Source organism: Sitophilus oryzae, unplaced genomic scaffold, assembly GCF_002938485.1.
Source record: "Sitophilus oryzae breed Bouriz unplaced genomic scaffold, Soryzae_2.0 scaffold_1657_pilon_pilon, whole genome shotgun sequence".
In the NCBI taxonomy this organism is placed as follows: domain Eukaryota; kingdom Metazoa; phylum Arthropoda; class Insecta; order Coleoptera; family Curculionidae; genus Sitophilus; species Sitophilus oryzae.
Genome location: NW_022146344.1, coordinates 345154 through 373051, shown reverse-complemented (window position 1 = coordinate 373051; position 27898 = coordinate 345154). Strand labels below are relative to the sequence as shown.

The 27898-nt window shown below is 34.6% G+C and overlaps 1 protein-coding gene across 1 annotated transcript; it reads right to left on the bottom strand.

The window, feature by feature from the left end:
* On the bottom strand, positions 1 to 27407 carry LOC115880758. Its single transcript, XM_030898039.1, has 2 exons — positions 26877 to 27407; positions 1 to 2022 (listed from the first exon to the last, which is right to left on the bottom strand). The coding sequence occupies exons 1-2, from the start codon at positions 27405 to 27407 to the stop codon at positions 1 to 3; spliced, it is 2553 nt and encodes an 850-aa protein (XP_030753899.1).
* Between the last annotated feature and the right edge of the window lie 491 nt (positions 27408 to 27898).

Below are 27898 nucleotides of genomic sequence, written 5' to 3'. Positions count from 1 at the left end.
TTATAAACAAATGTCGCGGGTATATGTGCCATCTTTTTCGTAGGCTGTGCACGACTCGTGCCACCAACTCTCGCACGTGTTACATTGAATCCAGTCTTCTGTAGGAGGCTCAATATAGGATTCCTGGCAGCCAGGACAAAAAATGTCATTAGTTTTCTTCTTCTTTCCTACCTGCTTTTCACGATTTTCTTGAAATACATTTCTCTTGACTTTCACAGAATCAACCTTCCTTCTTTTAATTTCTTTTAAGTTTTTTTCATTGTTTTTTCTTTCCTGTTCTTCTTTGTTGGGTGTTGAGGTGATAACAGAAGCCCTTTGTTTAATTCTTTTGGTAGTTTTTATGGGACGTGTATATTTGGGAAAGGGTCTCATTTCAAGTAGCGTAACTCGACTATCAACATTAGAGATTGTTTGACTGGAGCTGGATGAACTCATAGTGCCAAGAGCTTGTGCTTCATTGTTTTTTGCAGATTTTTTTTGCTGTAGGCCTGAAGGTCCAGGAAGGGACAAATTCATTGACCTTGCCGGCTGATTTTTTTTGGAAAGCAATGGGGGTTCAACATCTGGTGTTTCATAGTTTTTATTCTTTGCAGAATCCATTTTATTCAATCCTGAGGGTCCTGGGAGAATTAAATTCACAAGCTTTTCTGGCTCAGTTTTGTTGAAAACCGCTGGTGGTTTACCATCTTGTATTTCATTGTTTTTTGTTTTGGCTTGATCAATTCTATTTGAGCCTGAAGACCCAGGAACTGCTAGTGGTTCATCGTCACTGCTTAAGAACTCGTTGTCCGCAGTTACGTGCCTCTCACTCACCATAGAAGGCGCAAAATCGGAATCTCCAAAGATTTCAGCATTAAAAGGCTCAATGCCGCAAGCGGAAAAACTTTTTATAGCTGTTCCCACAGTTGCAGCCCTTAGATAAGCTTGCCCGAACAACCTACCAACTTCTTTATCGGTGATTTGTTTTCCCGGGTGGTTTACCAAATAGTTATCACAAGTCTGGCTATAGAAAGTCTTGAGAGGTCCAAAAAACCCAACGTCCAACGGTTGTAGGCGGTGGGTACTGTGCGGGGGTAGTCCCAACATAACCACTCCATTATCCCTACAATAATTGATAGCTTCCAGTGAAGTGTGAGACGAGTGATTGTCAACGATCAACAATACGGGTGTCTCTGTGTTTGGGCGAACAAATTTCACGAAATGTTTAAGGTATAGGACAAAGGCTTCTGTATTCATCCATCCACTGGGTTGAGCTATACCAGCAGAGTTTGGAGGACATCCATTTAAAAGATCTGGTCGCATCCTAACTCTTCCAAAAATAAAAAAGGGTGGAACGTAGCTCCCTTGGGCGTTCATGGCACATACAACGGTGGTGTTTTTTCCACGCTCACCACTAGCAACTTTTGATACTCTCCTAGAACCAGTGGGCGATAAAATCTTTGGCTTTTTATTGGGAACCGTTGATAATCCCGATTCATCTGCATTATAAATGCGGTCAGCAGTAAAATTGTATTTTAATCTAGTTTCTCTAAGTAACTCAAAAAATCTAGTTACTTCAACTTTATTAAATCCGAATAATCGTCCCAGCGAAGTCGACTCTGGGGTCCTAAGACTTATCCTATGTCTACTCATGAACGACTTAAGCCAGTCCGTGCCTGCCAATTTTGTGGTTTTGCAGAACTGATGGTTTATGTTGTTAAGTTCAGCGAATTCGTAGGCTAGTTTTCTAAATTGTACTGATGTAATTCCAAATGCTCTAATACTCAGGTCAGTTAGGTAGGTCACAAACTGAGCTTCCTGAGCATCAGAAAACGTTCTTCTGAATCTCCCACCACTAAGAGGAATTGGTTCGTTGTTATTTTGCTTTTTTATATAACGTCTTAATGTTGCTTCCGGGATTCCATGCTCAATACTGGCAGCATTAACTGACTTATGGTCGTGCAAAATAGAGTGCAACGCGGCAATAAGCACGTCTTCTGACCAAGAGCGTCTATCTGTACGGTGTTTATAAGTTCTTACCATCTAAAAACATCAAAAAATGAATTTAACTAATTTTATACACAGTGGGGCAAGTTGACGAATTCGTCATCTTGCCTCCGTCAACTTGCCCCAGGAAACATTTATTAGAAAACAGCAAAAATTAAATTATTAATTAAGTGAAATTAAGTTGTATCTTACCTTCTAATATTTAAAATGTCCACAATAATCAAGATTAACTATGAAAAGGGCTTCTATTTTTCTTTAAACCTGCGAAATTGCTTATTTTCTTTATTTTCTGGAGCTGGATGTTTACATCTAACAGGTGTGAAAAGCGGTTATGATTTTTTAAACCCGATGCAAAACCTATAGCTCCATCTATGTGTAACCCGACGTATTATACACCTAAAGGAATTTATAGAGAAATAAATGGGATTTTTAGGATGTACAGTTTTCTTTAAATCAGTACTTCGTCATCTTGCCCCGTTCGTCATCATGCCCCGACCTCCCCTATCGGTTATCTTATAACTTATCGAAAAGGTGAAAACTCAGTCTCTGTTAGAAATTAAAGTAATAAACTGAACTAATCTCTTTATTAAAGGATTATTCTTACAGAGATTTACAAGGCATGAGGTTATTAGATCGCAGTGTTCTCTCTACTAGACTTGCATTTCACAGAGGGCGTCATGGCATAGCCATAGGCGTGCCGCTAACAGTCTCGTTTAGTTTTCTACGTAGAATCCAGTGATGTTTACTCGTTTCGCTGATGGTTCTCATTTTCGAAATATTACTTCCATTTTTTAAATGGGACACCCAGTATATTATTTTTTTATATTATTTGCCTTGTTATGGGCTTTCTGAAAATATGATATACTCTAAAATTATATTTTCATAAATAAGGCAAAAAAATATTATTTAACTTTTGAACATAAATAACCCTAGTTAAAAAAAGTATTATTACCTTATTTAATTTAACCAGATGATTTTGCTTTCCATCTTGTTATCTTAATAAACTGCACTGAAAATAAAGTTGCGGAATAAATTATTTGATTGTATGAATTTAAACCCAATTTAAACCGATAGCCTATGTTAAAAAGTTATATAATATATCTTTTGTACTCTGTCTCCCGGTCGGCCGTGAGATCGCAAGTGCGAAAATACGCATTGGCGCGTCCTGTCTCGGCGATTCGCGTGCCAGACGCGTGGATCGGGAAGCCACACACCGTGTAATGGCACCTTAAGACTTAGTCTGATCCTGTCGTGTTAAGACACACCCAAAATTCCAAACACACGCGTTGATTAAGGCTTGATTAAGGTTTGCAGAGCTTCAGCATTTGCCATAAAATAGCGAGCAATTTGTTACAAAACCATATAAATTATATATCACTGTAATCACAAAACTTCAATTTATTTTCCTTCTTCATTTATGTAAAAATACCTAGCCAGTTTTACATTAAACGTCAAATGCCGAACGCTTATTTTGCTACTTTTTCGGACTAGTGAAATGGACTCTTAATAATTGTTAGTAAGATGTTTTACTTCAAATGTGCACACACGGTGCACACACATTTTTTTAAATTTAAAACGTTTTTCGCCGTTGTCGGATACCCAATCTCCAGCCTGTTCTATTTGTACAATCCTCTGTTCAGAGATTTCTTTCAATTATCGATTTTTGTGCATTTTTTGCCATTCCAATCTCGGTTTTCTTTGTTTTCTTCTACCCGTTGCGTTGGTTACCAATTCATTATTCTCTTAACCCATCCTGTATTTTTCATTCACTCCACGTACCCGTAACCTTCTGTTATTGTGCCATCGATACCAATTTGTTGTTTTATGGAGTATTCCTTATTCATTTTATGGAAATTCCCATTGATCTTCGAATAGCATCCATTACTATTGCTTCTACCCTCTTCTTGTTTTTCTCGGTTATTCTCCATGTTTCTGCTCCTGCACACTGCTCTTTATCCCTTGTTGACCTTGGTTGGTTACAAACGTTTCTATAAGCTCTTTTCCTGCCTATATTCTTAATTTTGCGTCCTATCGATGATTAATGGTAGATTGTTCTAGTACTTTCCTTAGTCTGGATATTGCGACAGTGTTTTATACATTCTGTAGGTCAACAAATGTTACATGTGTGATGTGTGTACAAGTTTCTCGCCGATCTTTTTTCTACAATCCGTTTTAGATATAAAACGTTATGTGTAACCCGACTTTTCTGCTCTAAAACCGTTCTGTTCTGCTTCTTCCTTTTCTCTATAATCTTCTTGTATAAGATCACGCAAAATTTCACTATATAACCTGCTCATTGTACTCCTAGCTCATACTGGTATTCATTGCAGTCAGTATTCATTTTTATGGATTGAGGATATGTAAGATATATAAATTCTTTTGGAGCAGGATGCCCGTTTAAGCATTTATTGAAAATCGATGTCAAGCTTCGAAAGAGTTTCTACGTACCATTTTTTAATATTTCGGAATATATTCCGTCTGGGCCGCTTGATATACCTGTTTATAAGTTCGGCTTCCTTTATGAGATAAACGCAAATTTATTAACCACAATTAATGAAATTACAATAAAGATAAAATTAATAAATTATATATTTTACCTCATTTATTATTAAATATTAATACTATTAGTCTAACCTTACCTAATTATGTCAATTTCAAATAAAAATTAGGTGATTTTTATTATTTATTAAATTTTTTGATGGGGAATCAATGAGTACTTATTTAAAACTTTCGCAAGTTAATGATATTATTTTTTTTTAAAGTTTCCTATTAGATTTGGATGAAGACAAATTAATAAAATTGCGTTTATCTCATCAAGGTGGCCAAAATCAACAAAATATCAAGAGACAACTTTTAATCGGCATTTAACAGCTTACACTTTTTTTAACAACAGAAAACAGTCAATTGCGTACATGCTTAAAAATATTCCAGTGATAACCCATATGCACATCACTGGTAAACATGTCGATACTTTTTTAGCATTAAAATATGTCGCATTTATAGTAACTTTTACCCTCAAAATTCCATTCGAAACACTAAAAGTATTTGGAAGAGAATTATAATAAATCGAAAATGTATTAAGACTTTAACACCTTGTAGCTAAGAAACAAAACAGAATCGGACCTATATTGATATGAAAAATAAATCTTATTTTTACATGAGGAATCTCCCCACAAGAGATGGCACATGTTTTTTGAAACTCCCTGTAGAATAATTAGAAATTACCTGAATTTTTGTTGTTATAGCATAGGGAGTAAATCAAAGTATAAAATGTTTCAAATTTATTTAATAAATCCAAGACAAATTATCTATTATCCTCTTAATGAATTTTATTCTTCCCATATTTAATTTATTTCCCGTTTTTAGTTGATAAATGTATTTTCTTTCGTATTTACAATTTCTCCCTTATGCTCTTACCTTTATAAAACCAATTTTGCGGCAACTACAGCTGTATGAATAATTTAATTAAGCAAAGAAAATGTCAACCATTAAATTTTGCAATTTCGCGGTTCTTTTGTGCGTTGCCTTTAATCATTTGACTTTCATAAAATGTTGAAGAAAACAACTCGTAAACAGTAATGAGATCACCGGCCTCGATGAACCAAAATTACTTTATTAAAGGTAAGGTAATTATGTATTTCTCTTTGACAGTGTCAAATAATTCATAGCAGTAATAATTTAACTGATTTCTCTCTTTACTTGTACATAGTCAATATTATAACATTATAGCACATAAATGAAAACCTTTTATGTGTATCACATGTTCAGTAATGGATTAAACATTTGTTCTCGCAGTTTACACTTGTGTCTGCAGAGGAAAACCAGATTTATAGATCGTTATATTGTCTCTTTTTGCTGTGATAATTTATTACACATACACGTACGTCTGTAATTCTCTCGTAATAGTCAATAAACAACTAAATATTCTCTATTCCAATAATATCCCAAATTTATAATATTAATTGACCGAACATTATGAGTAATTATTTAGCTATGATTTGTGAGAAATGTTGTAACGCATATTTAATATAATATTAGAATTGTTTGTAAATTAGTTTACAATATTAACTTATTAACATAAATATCCATAATTTATTATGCTTTTTATATCTATAGAATAATGAATATCACATAAATTATATAACCAGATATCTAGACTAGACATGTTCGGTTTTCTGTTATTGGCTTGGTTCATTCTCCGCCGGTGCTGCCACCATCGAAAAATATCGTAAATAACTGATATATACAAATACACGGGTTTAAATAGCTAGTATACGAAAAATTTATTATATAATTTGTCTAAAATTGTTAGGAAGTATAATGTGTAAAAATTCTAAAAATAAAAAAGTAAATAAGTATTTTAAATTCTTGGTATATCTCCAAAAGGTCTAAATTGTATTATAACTTGTTATGCTAGCTAAAAAAACTTTTTAGATGAGTTCAACTACGGTAGCGAGCATAGTATTACTCACCGGTTTTGCTAGTGGAGTCATAATTGGGGCTATTTCGGCTATAACGAAATTTAAAAAAAACAAAAAAACTAAAAATTTTAGAAGATGTTTATAAATCATTTAATAACGAGTTGATTAAAAAAAGTATATCATTAATATTGCAAGTTATATTTTATCCTCTCATTTTTTGATTATCTAACGAGCACTTTGTTTACTGACTTGTTTCGTCGAACTGCTTGAATCCATTTTTGCTTTTGACCAAATCGGTGTGACAAACTATGAAACTATAAAATGTTGCTTCGGGAGAGTTGGATATCCGGGAAAGTTGAGTTATTGAATGTTATTGCACCCACCAACGCCCTAAATAACGATCTCTTTACGCGCTAACTTTTTTTCGGCTAAGCCACGATTTCAAAATTAATTAAATGCGATCAACATGAACTCTAACTAGGATGGCGTGAAATACATAGCAAAAATTTCTGATTTTTGCCATATACAGCGCTGCCGTCGAAATTTTTTGAAATCAACTGAAATATACTAAGCCTATACCGCTATTAGCTATTAGCTTATACATAGAAAAGGTATATCTATATCTCATAATCTATTTAATTATGATAAAAAAAACTACAACAAAAAATATACTATGAATTTCATACACACGTTTACATATATATTCTGTTTTTTTTTCTCAGGTAAGATTTCGATAGACGATGACAAAAAATAAGCAGATGACGTATATATCAATCTCTTCCCCTAGGAGATGCAAGACCTTGTCGTTGGTGGGGAAGCTCCTTGTCAGGTGCTGGCAGAATCTCCTCTAGCACTTTGGCTCGGTCCAAGAAGCATCTCACTCATTGTCTTGTCTCTGGCTGTAGTGGCCAGGGAATTGCACCAAGACATTTAAACCAGGCACCTTCTACTGTCTGTGGTCATGTTCGCGGGTAGAGGGTGTGGGGGGGTCTTGGCTTAACCGCCTGGACCAAGAGGAGACAACCTCACCAAAAACCTAAATCCTACGATGGCGGGACCAGGTCAAAGGGATGCGTGGCTAGATAGGGGACTAGCCATTACTGGTCTCAACCTTGGGGCATCAGGGGGCACCCCATTGTATTTACCCCTTACTTCTACATGCGGGGCTCTGTAGAAGTGGACTGACTTTCCCTAGCGACTCGTGGGAACACTATGAGCAGTAATAAAAATAAAAACACCAACACCACCGGAGAAGCTGTGGGGAAACCCCCTAGCGACACTGGGAACAGGAACAATGAAAGTTCCAGGGGGTCAAACCCCCCAAAGAAAACTACAGGAGAGGTGGCTGACACTTGCGCGGGACCGTCCTGCGCTAGTGATACTCAAGCTACCACCTCCTTTAGCAAGGGTCGGGAGCTTACCTCTAAACCCAACAGGCGACACAGACTACCGTTTAGTCTACCTGGCCTGGGTCAACCAGGCGGGTTGGACGATCCGCTGAGAGTGGGTCTTAGCGGAGCAGAAGCACGGAGATACCTCCGACTGCTCCACGCAGGACTTGCTCCAGAGGAAGCAAAAGAGAAAGTACTCCTCCATAGAGGGGAGGGCAAAGGAACCAAGAAACAGGCCGGCGCATCTTCACCAAAGGGCAAAAGAGGGAACGAAAACCTTTCACCTCTGCTCCGGCAAGAAGAGAAAAAAGCCAGGATGGAAAGACGTCCAACACCGAGAGGCAAGCAGGGACATATCACCAGCTTTGCCTCTATTGCTGGACAAGTGAAAATGGCAGTGCTACCAAAGGATTACCCAGAGGTTGTACTGACCACCGATCAGCAAACGGCTCTAGAAGAGGCGATACTGGACGAAGTAGTGGCGATTGGAGAGCAACACAACGACGGACAAAATGTGGGTCAAATGCGATTTGCGGGGATTCACTTTCGGGTGGGCATGCTCCTCATAGACTGTGTATACCTATGCCTACCTGCTGCACCTTATCCAGGGTCAGAACTCCGATGTAAGGACGTCGTGTTGGCGAATCATCAACTCGAGGGAGGAGGGCCACGACCAAGTCCTCACAATAGGAATTGACCTCAAATCCAAGGAGGCAATAGAGAAAGAGGGATACACTCTTTACTATAGATTCGGGACAACACCGGTATCAGGTCTAAGAAGAGACCAAGCTAAACAGGTAGAGAAAATGGAGACAGATCCTCCAGCCTCTACCTCACAGGTACCTCAGCCGAAGACTAGCTCCTCGACTGTGAAGGGCACGGAGGGCCAAACCCCAACCGTGGAAGGGTGTATATCCTCGGAGAAGGTTGATGGCCACTTCTCGGAGGAGGAACTTCCGTTGTCAGAGGAAGATGAGGAATACCCTATCCCCTCTACAACGGGAGAATCCTCACACACCCCAGTAACCTAAACCAGGTCCAAAGTCCTACTCCAGCCCCTCTTCCCACCCTTATCCTTTCTTCCTTCCCCCCCATGCATGGGATATCCCAAATAAACCTGCACCATGCAAAAGGGTCTTCCGCTACAATAGCAAGACTCTTTGAGAAAAATCATTATGCAATGGTACTAGCCCAGGAACCCTGGGTGTATCAGGGACAAATTAGAGGTTTGTCTGGAAAAAATTCAAAGGTAATATATGATAACAGGCAGGAATTTCTCCGAGCCTGTATTCTTATAAGAAAGGACATTAACTACACATGTGTTTCAGAATTTACAACCCGAGATCTTGTTCCTATCATGGTTCAGCTTAATATCGAGGATTGCAGTAAAAACATCGTGATTGCCTCTGCTTACTTTCCGGGTGACGGGGAGGCACCACCAGGTACGGGAGCTCGTGCGATTCTGCAGCCAACGGCGACTACCTCTGCTAATTGGATGCGACTCCAATACACACAATGAGGTATGGGGAAGCACTAACACTAACACTAGAGGTGAGTGTTTACTTGAATTCCTCTTAGCATGCAATCTCGAAGTTCTCAATGTAGGGAACAGCCCCACGTTCGTGACAAAAACGCGGGCAGAAGTATTAGATTTAACAATCGGGAGTGCTAGTGTAATCAGTTACGTGAAACACTGGAGGGTCTCAACGGAACTCTCCCTATCAGATCACAGAATCATCGAGTTCAAATTAGGAGAAATCACACTCCAAACAGAAACTCGAAGGAATCCAAGAAAAACAGACTGGGACATATATAACACCAATCTCGTAGACAACCTAAACCGTATAGATGCAAGTAGGGCCAGAAACCATCTGCATCTAGAATGGTACGAAAGGGAAGTCAGCGGTGCAATATTGGATGCATACGAATCTAGTTGCCCCGCAAGTAAAGGCATACAAAAAAGTAACAACAAGCCCTGGTGGAACAAGAAGTTGGCCAATCTTAGATCGGAGGTCCGCCGACTCTTTAATAGAGCTAAATCCAGTGCCGAATGGCAGCTCTACAGCGAGAAATTAACTGAGTATAATGAGATAAGAAGAGCAAAGCGGTCTGACTTTAGATCCTTTTGCGAAAACATCACTTCTACTCCTGATGCAGCTAGATTACATAAAGCTATGGCCAAGAGTGGATCTATCCTCAACATGGCACTTAAGAAATCTGACGGAAGCTACACGGAGGGAGAGGAAGAGAGAGCAAATCTCCTACTTTATATACACTTTCCAGGTAGCATACCTATTGATACTCATGTAGCTCCCACTGAACCCCACAATCCTTGCAGGGAAGATTGGGAAGTGGCCAAGCTAGTAATAACAGAACAAAAACTGAAATGGGCGATCGACACCTTTCAGCCCTATAAAGCAGCAGGAGTAGATGGGACCTTTCCTGCCCTTCTAAAGGAAGGTCAGCAAATAGCTACTCACCATCTACTAAGCATTACAAGAAGCAGTCTAGCGATGGGATATATACCAACCACATGGAGAAGAGCAAAAGTAATCTTCATACCCAAAATAGACAAAACTGACTGGACAAATCCCAAGTCATTTAGGCCTATTAGTCTCACATCGTTCATACTAAAAACGCTGGAGAAAGTAGTTGACAACCATATTGGAGAAAATCATCTAAAGGTTAAACCACTGCATGATAGTCAGCATGCATATAGAACGGGCAGATCCACAGAAACTGCTCTGTACCAATTAACGGAGCTAATACAGACAAGTCTGGATAGCAAAGAAACAGCAATTTGTGCCTTCTTGGATATTGCGGGGGCGTTTGACAATATACCACATAAGGTGGTCAGGCGATCTCTAGAAACAAGAGGGGTGAACAGAACTATTATTCGCTGGTTTTGGGAAATGCTGTAACACGAACAGCAGAGGCTCAGATGGGCACCAAAACTGTAGCTGTTAAAACAACGCAAGGAACTCCACAAGGTGGAGTAACCTCCCCTTTGCTGTGGAGCTTGGTAGTGGATGAACTACTAGACGAATTAACTCTAGCGGGAATACACTGCATTGGGTATGCAGATGACATAGTCATCATCGCTCGGGGGAAAAGGCACCCTGTGTAATATTATCCAAAGACGACTCCGTATCACTGAGAGATGGTGTAGGACTGTCGTGCTGAGTATCAACTCAGACAAAACCGCGATAGTGCCATTCACCAGAAAGCGAAGTCTGAAAAACTTGAAAAGAATTCAACTAGATGGAAAGGTAATACTGCCAACACAGGAAGTTAAATATCTGGGAATAACCCTGGACAGTAAACTCCTGTGGAACAGGCATATTAAGAACACTACCAGCAAAGCCATAAAGGCTCTCATGATATGCAGAAGACTGGCCGGAAATAGATGGGGCTGCTCCCCTAACACTTTGCGCTGGATGTATACCATGATAGTAAGACCCATGATTACTTATGGAGCAGTTGCCTGGTTCACAAAACTAGAGCAACGGACGGCAAGGCTAAACTTGTGCAAAGTCCAGAGACTAGCATGCGTTTGTATCACAGGAGCCATGAAAACCTGTCCAACAGCAGCAATGGAGGTCATTCTAGATCTAACACCACTGCACATTGTCATTGGTAGAGATGCCCATGCGACAATGATTAGAATGGTCACTAACGGAATTAGAACTGGGAGAATTGTCAGATCAGGGGCTTGGAACACCCTCAAAAAGGAAATACCACTCCTGAAACTCCCAGTGGACGATATGCCAAGAACGTACAACTTTGACAAACATGTCAATGTAGTATTGAGCAATAAGAAGGATTGGAAGAGCGAAACGCTTGCCCAGCAGTTAAAAGACCATACCATAACTTGGTATTCTGATGCTTCCAAAACCAATACGGGAACAGGGATCGGAGTGTTTGGGCCGAGAGCTAATTACTCCGAACCAATGGGCACTTACCCTAGTATCCAACAGGCAGAAATCTACGCTATCGAGAGATGCGTACAACTTATCTTAGATAGGAACTATCGGAAACAAGAAATAGCCATCTTGTCTGATAGTCAAGCAGCGTTAAAGGCGATCAACTCAGTATAAATCAATTCGAAATTGGTCAAAGAATGCATAGAGAAGCTGAATAAATTAGGCAAAGAAAACAAAGTCCTCCTACACTGGGTGCCTGCTCACCAAGGGATAGTAGGCAATGAAAAAGCAAATAATCTAGCTAGGAAAGGAGCGAACACTCCACTAACTGGACCAGAACCGTTCTGCTTTCCAAGTGGTAACCAACTCAAGGCGGAACTCAAGAACTTGGAAGATTCCATCCGCAACCTGGAATGGAAATCTTGCAATGGTCTAAGACACTCGAAGAAGTTTCTGAGGTCTTATGATCAAGAAAAATCACAGATCTTCCTGGGTCTGAGTAAGAACAATCTTCGGATTGTCACGGGGTTTTTAACAGGACACTGTCTCCTCAATGAACACCTCAGTAGATTGAAACTAAGAAGAAACGGCGAATGCAGATTCTGTGGGGAAGATGGTAAAACACCAGTACACCTCATCACTGAGTGCGCCGAGACGACAACCATTCGTGCCATGAATTTTGGTACGACTGATATTGGAGATGGAGAACTACCCACTATAAAACCGTTCCAGATACTGGCTTTTGTCAAAGCCCTGGGACTGTATGATGAGTTATGATTCAAGAAAGGGGGACACAATGGATCTGTAAGGTCGAAGTGATGAACCCCCCTCCCACTCATTCTATATTCTAAATTCTAATATATCAATCTATTTATTTCACTAAAAAAAGTTTCTAATATTTTTTAAGTTAATTATGGATGGGTTTATATATAAATCTCTTGTTGTTTTTAACCAGTTTTATTGGTTTATTTCAGAAATGACAAATCATATTTTAATATTATTGGATTGACGTAACGATGAACGACATACGTACGCATATGCGTATGAACCCGACTTAAGATTTTTGAGGCTTGTCAAACTCTTGCCAAATTATAGGTTACAATTTTTTGTCAAATTATGTCAAATACCGAGTTACGAATTGCTTTTGTATTTTGTGTTATTAGTTGTGTTTTGTGTTTTTTGAAGTTAAGTGGATGAAAAATCGAAGGAAACTTAACTGTAGACCCAGAGCATAGTTTATAGTTAATATTCGGTGCCCAGATAGAGAGTTTTATACATAAATAAAGTTACCATCAGTAAAGTTTGTATACCATCTTGTATATGGTACTAAAAACTGGAACCTGTAAAATAACATCACACAATAGGTAAATAATAGATTTTGGTACTGCAGAAATAATGTGAAAAGGTGCTGTTTAAAAAATTAAGATTAATTATTTAGTTAATTGATCAGCTTTTAAAGTATAAAATTCAGTAAGTGTTATTATTAATAAAATATTTTGTTTTATTTATATGTTGTGTTTTATTTATTACTGTGCAATATTAATGTTTTTTATTTGCACATAAGTTATATTAATAAATATAGTAATAAATGCAGGAAGTTTCGTGAAGCTTGAAAGTAAGAAATAGTTCTTTTTTATATTTTTTTGGTATGTGGTGTTTTGTTTAAAATACATCCTTTTTTGTTTTGAACACATACATTTTGCTTGTACACATACCGTATTTTTTAAATTAAATAACTCGATTAGATTTTTTCAGTTTTATACAGTTTTTTACAATAATTTGAAGTAATCATTTGTCAATCAAATTTTAAATATAAGTATTCAATTGTACCAACTTATTTCTTTGTAAAATAAAATAAACTACTTTGAAATTAAAGCGACAGACACATCTATCACTGTCAAGGATTTTGTCGTTGGACAGACTATATAAAGCTCCAACTCATGACCTATATATTGTAAATGTTAAATAGCACATTATCTGATAAATCTACCTGACCAAAAACGTACACAGAAACAACATGTATAACCTTTTATAGTATTGTTAATGAAATTGGACCCAAGGGAAATTGGCTACATTTAATAATAAATAACTTAAACTACAACCCTGTGGCATCGAACTAACAATGTTAGCGGCAATTCTAGTTAAAAAGGTTTTCCTTACTAATAATCAGTTAAAAGCAATAGCCCCTCAGTGATAATTCCGGTGTAATTTCTACTTTACCCAAACATAGATTTAATGGCTACAATATAGACCCAACATTTTTGGGATATATATTTTCCAACTTGTTTTCGAACGTCTCTAGTTTTCTTTTTAATTATTTTGATTAAGATTTTGTTAGATATTGTGCTATAGTAGATTAGGTCTTCATTATGTGAGATTAATATATTTTTAATTGAAGAAAAACAAACATATGAAATTAACAGTTAACAGTCAAAAAATGTTTGAAAATTTATGTTATGCATAACAAAAAGTTACGTTTCAGGCCGTGTGGGGTAACTATGATACCCCACTGATATATCCCAAGAACTATTAACATTTTGTCACTCAGGTAAATTATTAATAATTATTTGTAAAGTTTAATTATAAAACGACAATAATTTAAATATTTTGTATTTGTTTAATATAAAAAACATTTAATTTTAAAACTAAACTCTTATTAATTTTCTACAGATTATTTTGGCAGTCAGGGCATCATAAAAACGTTTTACATTCTTTGCGGAGAATGTTAAAAATGGGGTTTTTGCATGTATTACATAATATTTTTGTTTTTCTCTTATGTGATCTGGCGCAAAAGTCGCATCTTCGGTTTGAATTAGGTTGAATCTCTTTAGCAGGATTTATAGGAATGGTGCTTTAAATAAATTTATTGCTGATTTTACAGTTTTGTGAAACTTGTTACTATTTTATTTCCTTCTTAGAACGTTTAGAAGTACAAGCCCTTGTGCTGCAGGATTGTTCTTTGCAGCTCTCTAAGCGAATTCGGCAGGAATCATTTTTTTGTTAGACCGTCATCAGTATATTCCTTTTGCGCCATTTTCCAATAAATACACTTACTAAATTACTACATCAAAGTAAATACCAACACCAAACTGAATATAGAACTTGTTTACGTCTTGATACAAAGTCACCAACACGTAAAAACGTGAATAGTGCGTGTAGGATTTCGAATCACCTCAGGCCGTGCGGGGTAACGGAGGTACCCCAGGCAGTTTCAGTTTTTCGCGGAAAATAAAAAAAAATATTTGGATATTTTTGTTAAAAAAGGGTTTTGTAATATATATTCTAGGATTACAAATTAAAGCGACAGACACATCTATCACTGTCAAGGATTTTGTCGTTGGACAGACTATATAAAGCTCCAACTCATGACCTATATATTGTAAATGTTAAATAGCACATTATCTGATAAATCTACCTGACCAAAAACGTACACAGAAACAACATGTATAACCTTTTATAGTATTGTTAATGATGCTGACGCTCACGAGCTCCATATCTCACGATAGGAGTGGAGCGGCGCGCAAGGTGGGAGGGGAGGCAGCTGTATTGCCATTTTTAACAAATATTTTGAAGAAATTACTAATGGACTTGCAAATATATCTGCAGAAGGAAGTGCTGCTGCAAGAAAAAGTGCTTATCAGTTATAGTGTGCTGCTACTATTGCATGGATAGCCAAATATTCAGGTATATTGGAACCTGTTGCTAATGCATTACAATCGAAGGCTATCGATATGAACACATGCGTAAATCATATCAAGACAATTATTTCTGTTATATTCTAGAATCTATTTCTCTTATGCCCCGCAGTATCACACCATAGGAGATATAGGATATGGCTATTAAAAAGCGCATAATAGACATTTAAGACCGATTGTTGACTTTATTATTGTACTTCAATAGTAATAATAATATATATATAATATATAATTAATGACTTTACTATTGTACTTCATCACTCGCAGAAGTTAGATAATTCATATATATTTTTGACACCCTGTATATCTTAAAATTCATGTTTTACTAAAAAATTAAAAACACATATTTTTTCAAATTTGTGTAAAACTCATTTTTTGGAAATCTATTATTTTAAAACGTTTACTTTACGGTTACCCTACTGCAGTAGATTGAAGCAATAGATTAATCAAAAATAGTTGTAGTTAAGATTTTTGTAAAATAATTTTTAAACTATCTTAACAATAATTTTAGCTTTCGTTTACAAACTCAAAATATAAAATTTTATAACATTAAATAGTCTACACAATAATATACCCAGACCAACTGACGTTGTGAAAATAGTAATTAGCTAGTAAATACATTTCGAACTAAAATATCTAGATCGGGGCTTCTATGCATATCATTGTTTCAGAGTAAAATATCTCAATTAAAAATATTATCCATATGGCTGCACTTCCGGAAGTACCGTGTTTTATTTTTACCTGTAGAATCAGTCACTGAGATTAGGTACTATTTTTGACACCTTGAATATCTGAAAATGGATATTTTACTAAAAAAAAATAAAAATACATATTTTTTCAAACTTGTTTAAAAAGTCATTTTTTGGTCATGTATTATTTTAAAACGTAAAATTTAACTGTTACCTAATAGAGCAGCAGATTGAAATACATCAGATCATTCTTATGAGTAAAACAAAACTACGGATACAAATAGTCAAATTTAATAGTCCTTTCTTTTTCATTTTGTGTTTAGCTTCGCCGTTTTGAATTAACTATGTTTTATTACAAATTTAATATTAAATAAACTAATATAAAAAGCAACGTTATACTTAATATAAACAACCCCAAAAGCAACTTCATTAATGGTGTTACGAATTTCTCTCTAAACTTTCTAATAATTAACCGGCCTAAAATATATTAATTATACGTGGCTTGTAGCGAATATCGGTGGTGCATTACAAATAATAAAATAGCCCTGGATTGCTTTTCAATATGATTGGAAGGCAATTATCAACTATTCGGAAGACAGCTGACAATTGCCAGGAAGATTTCAGTTACCTAGTGCTTTCGTACAAACTCGTTGCTGTTCACATAATATGCTAATATTTGTCTTACATGTCAGTTTTAATTGAATGAGTGGCGTATTTTCTTTAAAAGAAAGTTTCAGTTAATATTTTTGTATTTTTTGTATTTTTTTATTTTGTCTTATTTTCAATATCAATTCAAAATGTAATATTTTATAACATTAAATAATCTACACAATACTATTTCCAGACCAACTAACGTTGTGAAAATAGTAATTAACTAGTAAATACATTTCGAGCAATAATTAGCATTAAAATTGGTTAATATACAAAAATAGTTTTGCTATTTTTTAACTCGTATCCAAGATGTTCTAGGGTCAGCATGCATTAGAATTTCCTTGAAAACTAAATTATCTGGATCGCAGCTTCTATGCATATCATTGTTTCAGAGTAATATCTCTCAATTAAAAATATTATCCATATGGCTGCACTTCCGGAAGTACCGTGTTTTATTTCTACCTGTAGAATCAGTCACTGAGATTAGGTACTATATTTGACACCCTGAATATCTGAAAATGGATATTTTACTAAAAAAAATAAAAATACATATTTTTTCAAACTTGTTTAAAAAGTCATTTTTTGGTCATGTATTATTTTAAAACGTAAAATTTAACTGATACCTAATATGAGGAAAACAAAACTACGGATACAAATAGTAAAATTTAATAGTCCTTTCTTTTTCATTTTGTGTTTAGCTTCGCCGTTTTGAATTAACTACGTTTTATTACAAATTTAATATTAAATAAACCAATATAAAGCAACGTTATACTTAATATAAACAACCCCAAAAGCAACTTCATTAATGGTGCTACGAATTTCTCTCTAAACTTTCTAATAATTAACCGGCCTAAAATATATTAATTATACGTGGCTTGCAGCGAATATCGGTGGTGCATTACAAATAATAAAATAGCCCTGGATTGCTTTTCAATATGATTGGAAGGCAATTATCAACTATTCGGAAGACAGCTGACAATTGCCAGGAAGATTTCAGTTACCTAGTGCTTTCGTACAAACTCGTTGCTGTTCACATAATATGCTAATATTTGTCTTACATGTCAGTTTTAATTGAATGAGTGGCGTATTTTCTTTAAAAGAAAGTTTCAGTTAATATTTTTTGTATTTTTTGTATTTTTTTTATTTTGTCTTATTTTCAATATCAATTCAAAATGTAATATTTTATAACATTAAATAATCTACACAATACTATTTCCAGACCAACTAACGTTGTGAAAATAGTAATTAACTAGTAAATACATTTCGAGCAATAATTAGCATTAAAAATTGGTTAATATACAAAAATAGTTTTGCTATTTTTTTAACTCGTATCCAAGATGTTCTAGGGTCAGCATGCATTAGAATTTCCTTGAAAACTAAATTATCTGGATCGCAGCTTCTATGCATATCATTGTTTCAGAGTAATATCTCTCAATTAAAAATATTATCCATATGGCTGCACTTCCGGAAGTACCGTGTTTTATTTCTACCTGTAGAATCAGTCACTGAGATTAGGTACTATATTTGACACCCTGAATATCTGAAAATGGATATTTTACTAAAAAAAATAAAAATACATATTTTTTCAAACTTGTTTAAAAAGTCATTTTTGGTCATGTATTATTTTAAAACGTAAAATTTAACTGATACCTAATATGAGGAAAACAAAACTACGGATACAAATAGTAAAATTTAATAGTCCTTTCTTTTTCATTTTGTGTTTAGCTTCGCCGTTTTGAATTAACTACGTTTTATTACAAATTTAATATTAAATAAACCAATATAAAGCAACGTTATACTTAATATAAACAACCCCAAAAGCAACTTCATTAATGGTGCTACGAATTTCTCTCTAAACTTTCTAATAATTAACCGGCCTAAAATATATTAATTATACGTGGCTTGCAGCGAATATCGGTGGTGCATTACAAATAATAAAATAGCCCTGGATTGCTTTTCAATATGATTGGAAGGCAATTATCAACTATTCGGAAGACAGCTGACAATTGCCAGGAAGATTTCAGTTACCTAGTGCTTTCGTACAAACTCGTTGCTGTTCACATAATATGCTAATATTTGTCTTACATGTCAGTTTTAATTGAATGAGTGGCGTATTTTCTTTAAAAGAAAGTTTCAGTTAATATTTTTTGTATTTTTTTTATTTTGTCTTATTTTCAATATCAATTCAAAATGTAATATTTTATAACATTAAATAATCTACACAATACTATTTCCAGACCAACTAACGTTGTGAAAATAGTAATTAACTAGTAAATACATTTCGAGCAATAATTAGCATTAAAAATTGGTTAATATACAAAAATAGTTTTGCTATTTTTTAACTCGTATCCAAGATGTTCGAGGGTCAGCATGCATTAGAATTTCCTTGAAAACTAAATTATCTGGATCGCAGCTTCTATGCATATCATTGTTTCAGAGTAATATCTCTCAATTAAAAATATTATCCATATGGCTGCACTTCCGGAAGTACCGTGTTTTATTTCTACCTGTAGAATCAGTCACTGAGATTAGGTACTATATTTGACACCCTGAATATCTGAAAATGGATATTTTACTAAAAAAAAAATAAAAATACATATTTTTTCAAACTTGTTTAAAAGTCATTTTTGGTCATGTATTATTTTAAAACGTAAAATTTAACTGATACCTAATATGAGGAAAACAAAACTACGGATACAAATAGTAAAATTTAATAGTCCTTTCTTTTTCATTTTGTGTTTAGCTTCGCCGTTTTGAATTAACTACGTTTTATTACAAATTTAATATTAAATAAACCAATATAAAGCAACGTTATACTTAATATAAACAACCCCAAAAGCAACTTCATTAATGGTGCTACGAGTTTCCCTCTAAACTTTCTTATAATTAACCGGTGAACTGCAGCATAAAATATATTAATTTTGCGTGGCTTGCAGCGAATATCGGTGGTGCATTACAAATAATAAAATAACCCTGGATTGCTTTTCAATATGAATGGAAGGCAATTATCAACTATCCGGAAGACAGCTGACAATTGCCAGGAAGATTTCAGTTACCTAGTGCTTTCGTACAAACTTGTTGCTGTTCACATAATATGCTAATATTTGTCTTATATGTCAGTTTTAATTGAACGAGTGGGGCGTATTTTCTTTAAAAGAAAGTTTCAGTTAATATTTTTGTAATTTTTTGTATTTTTTTATTTTGTCTTATTTTCAATATCAATTCAAAATGTAATATTTTATAACATTAAATAGTCTACACAACACTATTTCCAGACCAATTGACGCTGTGAAAATAGTAATCAACTAGTAAATACATTTCGAGCAATAATTAGCATTAAAACTTGGTTAATATACAAAAATAGTTTTGCTATTTTTTTAACTCGTATCCAAGATGTTCGAGGGTCATCATGCATTAGAATTTTCTTGGAAACTACATTATCTGGATCGCAGCTTCTATGCATATCATTCTTTCAGAGTAAGATCTCTCAATTAAAAATATTATCCATATGGCTGCACTTCCGGAAGTACCGTGTTTTATTTTTACCTGTACAATCAGTCACTGAAGTTAGGTACAATTTTTGACACCCTGAATATCTGAAAATGGATATTTTACTAAAAAAAATAAGAATACATATTTTTTCAAACTTGCTTAAAAAGTCATTTTTTGGTCATGTATTATTTTAAAACGTAAAATTTAACTGTTACCTAATAGGGCAGCAGATTGAAATACATCAGATCATTCTTATGAGTAAAACAAAACTACGGATACAATAAATAGTCAAATTTAATAGTCCTTTCTTTTTCATTTTGTCTTTTTCAGCTGCGCCGTTTTGAATTAACTACGTTTTATTACAAATTTAATATTAAATAAACTAATATAAAGCAACGTTATACTTAATATAAACAACCCCAAAAGCAACTTCATTAATGGTGTTACGAGTTTCCCTCTAAACTTTCTTATAATTAACCGGTGAACTGCAGTATAAAATATATTAATTTTGCGTGGCTTGCAGCGAATATCGGTGGTGCATTACAAATAATAAAATAGCCCTGGATTGCCTTTCAATATGAATGGAAGGCAATTTATCAACCATTCGGAAAGCAGCTGGCAATTATCAGGAAGGTTTCAGTTACCTGACGGTCTCGTATAAACAAGTTGCTGTTCTTATATGTCAGTTTTAATTAAACGAATAGCGTATTTTTGTCCAAAAAAAACAATTTTAGTTTACGATTTTTGTAAAATAAACATTTTTAAACTAACTTAACAATAATTCTAGCTTTCGTTTATAACAGTATACACGGTGAGTCTTTAATAACTGCGAATATTTTCAGATAGAAGAAAAATATTTTCTCTTTACCGTTTTGCAAAAAGTCCAAAATAACCGAGTTATTTTATTTTGAAAATTTCCAAAAAAAAAGTTTTTTGCTTAAATTGAGAACCTCTGGATCTTTTCTACGTTTTCCTGCTTGTAAAGTTAATCTACTACCTATTTGCCATATTATAAGGAATTATGTTTTTTAACTAATAACTAAAAACATTTCCAAAATTTTTTTCAAAAAATTCGAAATTTCAATTTTTTTTTTCGCAAAAAAAACTTCCTAATCCTGTATCTGGGGTCGAAATATACTACCCCTAAAAATATTTGCATTTATTTAAGAATCAACCTATAGTCTGGACAATAATTTTTCCAGACCAAATGACGTTGTGAAAACAGTAATTAACTAGTAAATAGATTTCGAGCAATAATCAGCATTAAAAATGGGTTAACATACAAAAATAGTTTTCCCTATTTTTTTAACTCTTATACAAGATGTTCGAGGGTCAGCTTGCATTAGAATTTTCTTGAGAACTAAAATATGTGGATCGTAGCTCTCAATTAAAAATATTATCCATATGGCTGCCCTTCCGGTAGTACAGTGTTTTATTTTTATCTTTAGAATCAGTCACTGAAGTGAGGTACCATTTTTAAGAGCCTGTACATCTGAAAATTGATATTTTACTAAAAAATTAAAAATACATATTTTTTCAAATTTATGTAAAAAAATAATTTTGTAGTCATTTATCAAAACATACCACGGATAAACCAAAACTAAGGATACTACTACAGTCCTTTCTCTTTCATTTTGTGTTTAAAGTCTGTCCAACGACAAAATCCTTGACCGTGATAGATAGGTCTGTCGAATTTATTTCAAAGTAGTTTGTTTTATTTTACGAAGAAATAAGTTGGTACAATTAAATACCCATATTTAAAATTAGAGTGACAAGTGATTACTTCAAAATATTGTGAAAAAAAAACTTTATAAAACTGAAAAAATCTAATAGAGTTATTTAATTAAAAAAATACGGTATGTGTACAAGCGAAATACATATATGTGAAACAAACAAGGATGTTTTTTAAACAGGCCACATACCAAAAAAAAAAAAAGAACTATTTCTTACTTTCAAGCTTAAAGGAACTTCCTGCATTTATTATTATATTTTTCAATATAACTTATATGCAAATAAAAAAATATTAATATTGCACAGTAATAAACAAAACACAACATAATTAAAACAAAATATTTTATTAATAATAACCTTTAATCTTAATTTTTTACCAGTACCTTTTGAAAATGTTTCTGCAGTACTAAAATCTATATCTACCTATTGTATGATGTTATTTTACAGCTACTCCAGTTTTAATACCATATATAGATGGTATACAAACTTTACTGATGGTAACTTTATTTGTGTATAAAACTCTCTCTCTGGGCACCGAATATTAACTATAAACTGTGCTCTGGGTCTACAGTTAAGTTTCCCTCGATTTTTCCTCCACTTAACTTCAAAAAACTCAAAATACACAACTAATAACACGAACCAAAATGCAAAAGCAATTCGCAAATCGGTATTTGACATAATTTGATACAAAATTATAACCTATAATTTAGCAAGAGTTTGACAAGCCTCAAGAATCTTAGTCGGGTTCATACGCAAGTGGGTACGTATATCGTTCATCGTTGCGTCAATCCAATAATATTGAAATATGATCTGTCATTTTTGAAATAAACCAATAAAACTGGTTAAAAACAACAAGAGACAACGCGCGACCGATTTATTCAGATAATATATAATCGGATAAACCCATCCATAGTTAACTTAAAAAATATTAGAAACTTTTTTTAGTGAAATAAATAGATTGGTATGGACGTCATCTGCTTATTTTCTGTCATCGTCTGTTGAAATCTTACCTGAGAGAAAAGAAAAACAGAGCATAGCTTCGTCGTTTTGAATTAACTGTGTCTTATTACAAATTTAATATTAAATAAACTAATTTAAAGCAACGTTATACTTAATATAAACAACCCCAAAGGCAACTTCATTAATGGTGTTACGAGTTTTCCTCTAAACTTTTCTATAATTAATCGGCGAATTTCTGCATAAAATACATAAATTTTACGTGGCTTGCAGTGCATATCGGTGTTGGATTATGAAATAGGAAAACAGCCCTAGCTGGCTTTTCCATATGAATGGAAGGCAATTTGTCAACCACTCGGAAGAGAGCTGACAATTACCAGGAAGGTTTCAGTTACCTGGCGCTTTCGTATAAACTAGTTGCTGTTTTAGTGCACATTATATGTTAATTTTTGTCTTGTATATCAACTTTAATTGAACGAATGACGTTTTTTTTCGAGAAAAAAAAACAATTTTAGTTTTAGTTATGATTTTTTAAGTATTTGTAAACTAACTTAACAATCATTTTAGCTTTTGTTCACAAATTTAAAATATAATATTTTATAACATTTTATAGTCGACATGATATATTTTTCAAATCAACTGACCTTGAGAAAACAGTAGTTATCTGGTAAATTAACTTCTAGCATCAACTAACAGTAAAAATGTGTTAATACCGGGTGCGTCTGAAAAGTGGCTCACCCCTATAACTTTTTTATTTTTTTTTCAAATAAAAAGTCGGAATTTGGTATATTAATATATGACATAAATTAGGATTGACGTATTCAATTGTTTTCTGCCACTTTCTGTCTTACCGGGAATGACCACAACTTTTTTATTCTTAAATGGTACACTCAGTGTTTTGTTGCTTTATTCGATAGAAAATGACACTCTGAATAGAATAGCATATCATATGTCAACTTGTAACATTTTCGAATATGGTTTATTTGAAATTCCAACATGCAAATGGAAACCATAGTTGGCCATGACTTCATAAAAAGCGCCATTTTTTAAGCTTTTCAGCGATATAAGCTATAATAAATATATTTTCATAAAATTACTGAGTTATAGTAAATTCTTATGTTTCTTAACATTTACACTGGACGCGCGTTTAACTAACAATGTTAGCATCATCAGCAGATGATTAAAAGTGTTAAACATGTTACATGGTTAGTGAAACGCGCGTCCAGTGTTAAAATTAAAAGTGTTTAGGTGTAGGGTAGTGATTTAGTGTCTTATTTTGCTGTGTAACAGCAAATGTACCATCAAACTGTAATTAGTTTTCAAGTTAGCATTTATAGATTTTATGCATCTATAAATGCTAATTTGTAACGTTTTTAGTTCGTTACATGTCTTTGTATATGATATATAATGATGTCTGGCGTATCGTCACCCGATTCCGTATCGTTCAGGCCTGATATTTTATTTGAGGCGCTTGGCGTAATTTTTACGTTCTCTAGTCGACAACCCTGTTATCGTTTCACTGCTCTGTGGAGGCGCTGTCAACATCGCTCCAAGGTTTCGCTCTCCGCGCTTAACTTCACTTTTTGTCTGGTCTCTGGCCGGACGGTCACCTTCAGAGCCCTGCTTAGAGAAATTGCAATTATTTAAATCTTGCTATATAATTTGAATCAGCTGCTGTTTCGAAACTACAAGGTAGAGTTTTGGATTGGCCCACCTTAACTGGTATTTGTATTTTGCTGGCACGTTGGTGTACTTTTGCTGTTGTCCTCCAGAATGTGGAATGGAAGAAAGGACAGTTCTTTTGTTTATTATTGAGCCCTCGGAAGTGTTTCGAGGTAGGTTTATTTTGTTTATTAAACTTTGTTTGGTTTTAAACAAGAGTTTCGTATTTTTAGGGTCCTATGGTTGGATGTCCAAGGTACGGACAGTATCCACGGTACGTGCATTATCCAAGGCCCTAGTAGTGTGACAAGGTACGGGTAGTGTTCCCATATATAGTTTTCCTATGGATGGGTGTCCGATGGACGAGTGTCCACTGTACGGATAGTTTATCCTATGTACAGAATGCCCCAGTGTGGATGTGGCGTAGGCCCCATGCTGCTTCGTTCCTGTTTTTAAGCCTAATCGATAGTTACGGCTGTATTAGTTCATGGTGTCCTCATCCTGGTCCCTTTTGTTGCATTGGCCGAGAGACTGTACAGAGATACCACCTACGAGTCCCACCTCACGCTGTTACTGTTTGAAGCAGGATTGTCTCAAGAACAATCAGCTAAGTTTAGATTTAAGTTCTAGTTTTTATGTTTTAGATGTTCTACATTTTCAATCTTGAATACTTAATATCGTACTAGTGGATAAATTACTGATGTTCGATTTCGTATTTAAAATATGATTTAGATCTTTAGCTCGTACGAACATTACCTTTTGTAATAGTATTACTTTCTATATAAAAATAGCGTCATTTTGACAGATGAATAACCGAACAGATTCTAGAATCTACGACTTGCAACATCTTAGATTTAATATCGTGTAAAATTTAACAAACTAATAAAGTAATGCTACTTTTTTATATTTTTAATAGCTCAATCTATATTGTATTTTCCATAGTCTTTCATTGAACGTATTTAATTTTATTTTTAACATAACTTTCTTGGACATAATATAACCACCATAAGTATTACAATTTTACAATGTTATTTACCATCAAAGAACATCATGAATAAATATAAACATTAGTTTTAAGTAATATACAACTGTGTTTTCTTTCTCTGTACATGCCTGGCGCCCTATGTCTATATATTTTGTTTATTATTATTAATTAGTTTTCTTTCCGGTGAAATACCTTATCCACGACTGCTCTCCGATGAAAAGCTGCCGTTCTCAGTGGAAGTTGTTTAAAAAACGCTATAAAGTTGAAAACTAATTACAGTTGGATGGTACCTTTGCTGTTACACAGCAAAATAAGACACTAAATCACTACCCTACACCTAAACACTTTTAATTTTAACACTGGACGCGCGTTTCACTAACCATGTAACATGTTAGAGATTATGTCAAGTCTGAAAATTACAACATTTCAAAATCAAAACTTCATAATTCGGAAATTGTTGAATTTAGATACATAATCGTAATACATATGATGTACCTAAGTTCAATAATTTCCGAATTATGAAGTTTTGATTTTGAAATGTTAAATGAAAATTTTGTAATTTCCAGACTTCATATAATCTCATTTTATACATCTATAAATGCTAACTTGAAAACTAATGTCAAATATTATTAAGTATCACAGTTTCCGCAGAATGGCATAGTTAAATGAAACCGAACACATCGAAATTAGTTAAATCGAATTGTTTAAGTGATATTTTCAAAAGTCAATAACTTGGAAACGGTTGATTTGCGGTATTGTGTGTATCTCGATTTTTGCTTAGAGTTGAAGGAAGAACCGAAATATGCAATAATATACAGGGGGTTCCTTTTAAAAAAATGAAACTTTGATGTTCCACGACTTTATGACATACCCAGTATCATCATCATCATGTAGCCATCGTTGTCCACTGCTGAACGTAGGCCTCCTCCATATTTCTCCATGTCTCTCGATTTGGGCCGTCATCATCCAATTTCCAGCAATCCTCTTTACATCATCGGTCCAGCGTGTCGGTGGTCTGCCTCTACTATGTTTATCTGCTCGAGGTCGTCATTCTAACAATCTTCTAGTCCACCTGTCTTTAGATGTTCTCGCCACATGACCTGCCCATCTCCATTTCATTCGAGTTACGTGTTCCACTATGTCTTTAATTTTGGTTTTTTGTCTGATAGTCTTATTAGGAATTTTGTCTCTTTTAGTTATTCCAAGCATGGCTCTCTCCATGGCTCTCTGGGCTACTCTTAAATTTTCTGCTGACTTTTTCGTTGTTGGAGTTTCCGCTCCATATGTAATTACCGGCAAGACGCATTGTTTATAAACTTTCCTCTTCAAGCATATGGGTATATCACTTTTAAAGGTCTCCCGCAGTTTGCCAAAAGCAGCCCAACCCAAACCTATTCTGCGCTGTATCTCGTGTGTTTGGTTGTTCTTTCCGATTTGTATTTCGTGCCCGAGATATTTGTATATATGTGTTTCTTTTATGTCTGCGTCACCTATTCTGATGTTCTGTGTGAGCACTAAGTTTGTCATTATTTGCGTTTTACTCGTATTTATCCGGAGACCGACTTTTAATAAGGCCTGCACTAATTCTTCGAGCATCTGCTTTGAATCTCCGATGTTATGTGAGACAAGGACGATGTTATCTGCGAATAGATGTGTCAACCTTTCACCATCGATATTTATGCCCCTATTCTCCCAAGAGAGTGATTTCATTGCGTATTCAAGGACAGCTGTAAAAACTTTAGGCGAAATAGTATCCCCTTGTCGAACTCCTCTGCCTACCTCAATTTTATCTGTTGTTTCGTGAAGTTTTACAGTTGGTGGCATTACTATATATGTATTCTATAAGCCTTGTATACCTATAATCTACTCTTCCCTGCTCCAATGCTGCTATTATTGATGTTAATTCTACTGTGTCAAATGCTTTCTAGAAATCAACGAACCCCAATGCTAGGGGCCTGTTGTATTCCACAGATTTTTCTATCAGGACTTTAATTACTTGAAGATGATCGTTTGTTCCATAACCTTTCCTAAAGCCTGCCTGTTCTCTTGGTTGATAGAAATCTAGTTTACGTTAGAGACGTTTGGCAATGATTTTGGTAAACAGCTTATACAAGTGACAAAGAAGGCTTATCGGTCTATAATTTTCAAGCTCGGTGATATCGCCCTTTTTATGGAGAAGTATCGTTATGGCGTTGTTCTATTGAGACGGGATTATTCCTTTTTCAAGGCATAGATTAAATAAGTCTTTAATCCATTTTAATAGTGTTCTTCCTCCGAGTTTTACAGCCTCAATCACTATGCCGTCCTCGCCCGGG

Excerpts from the sequence above, each read along its gene's own strand:
- LOC115880758 (XM_030898039.1), bottom strand. The coding sequence starts at position 27,407 with ATGCCACCAACTGTAAAACTTCACGAAACAACAGATAAAATTGAGGTA. Across the intron at positions 2,023-26,876 it reads ATAAACAATGCGTCTTGCCG|ATGGTAAGAACTTATAAACA; the intron begins GTAATTACATAT and ends TGATGTTTTTAG.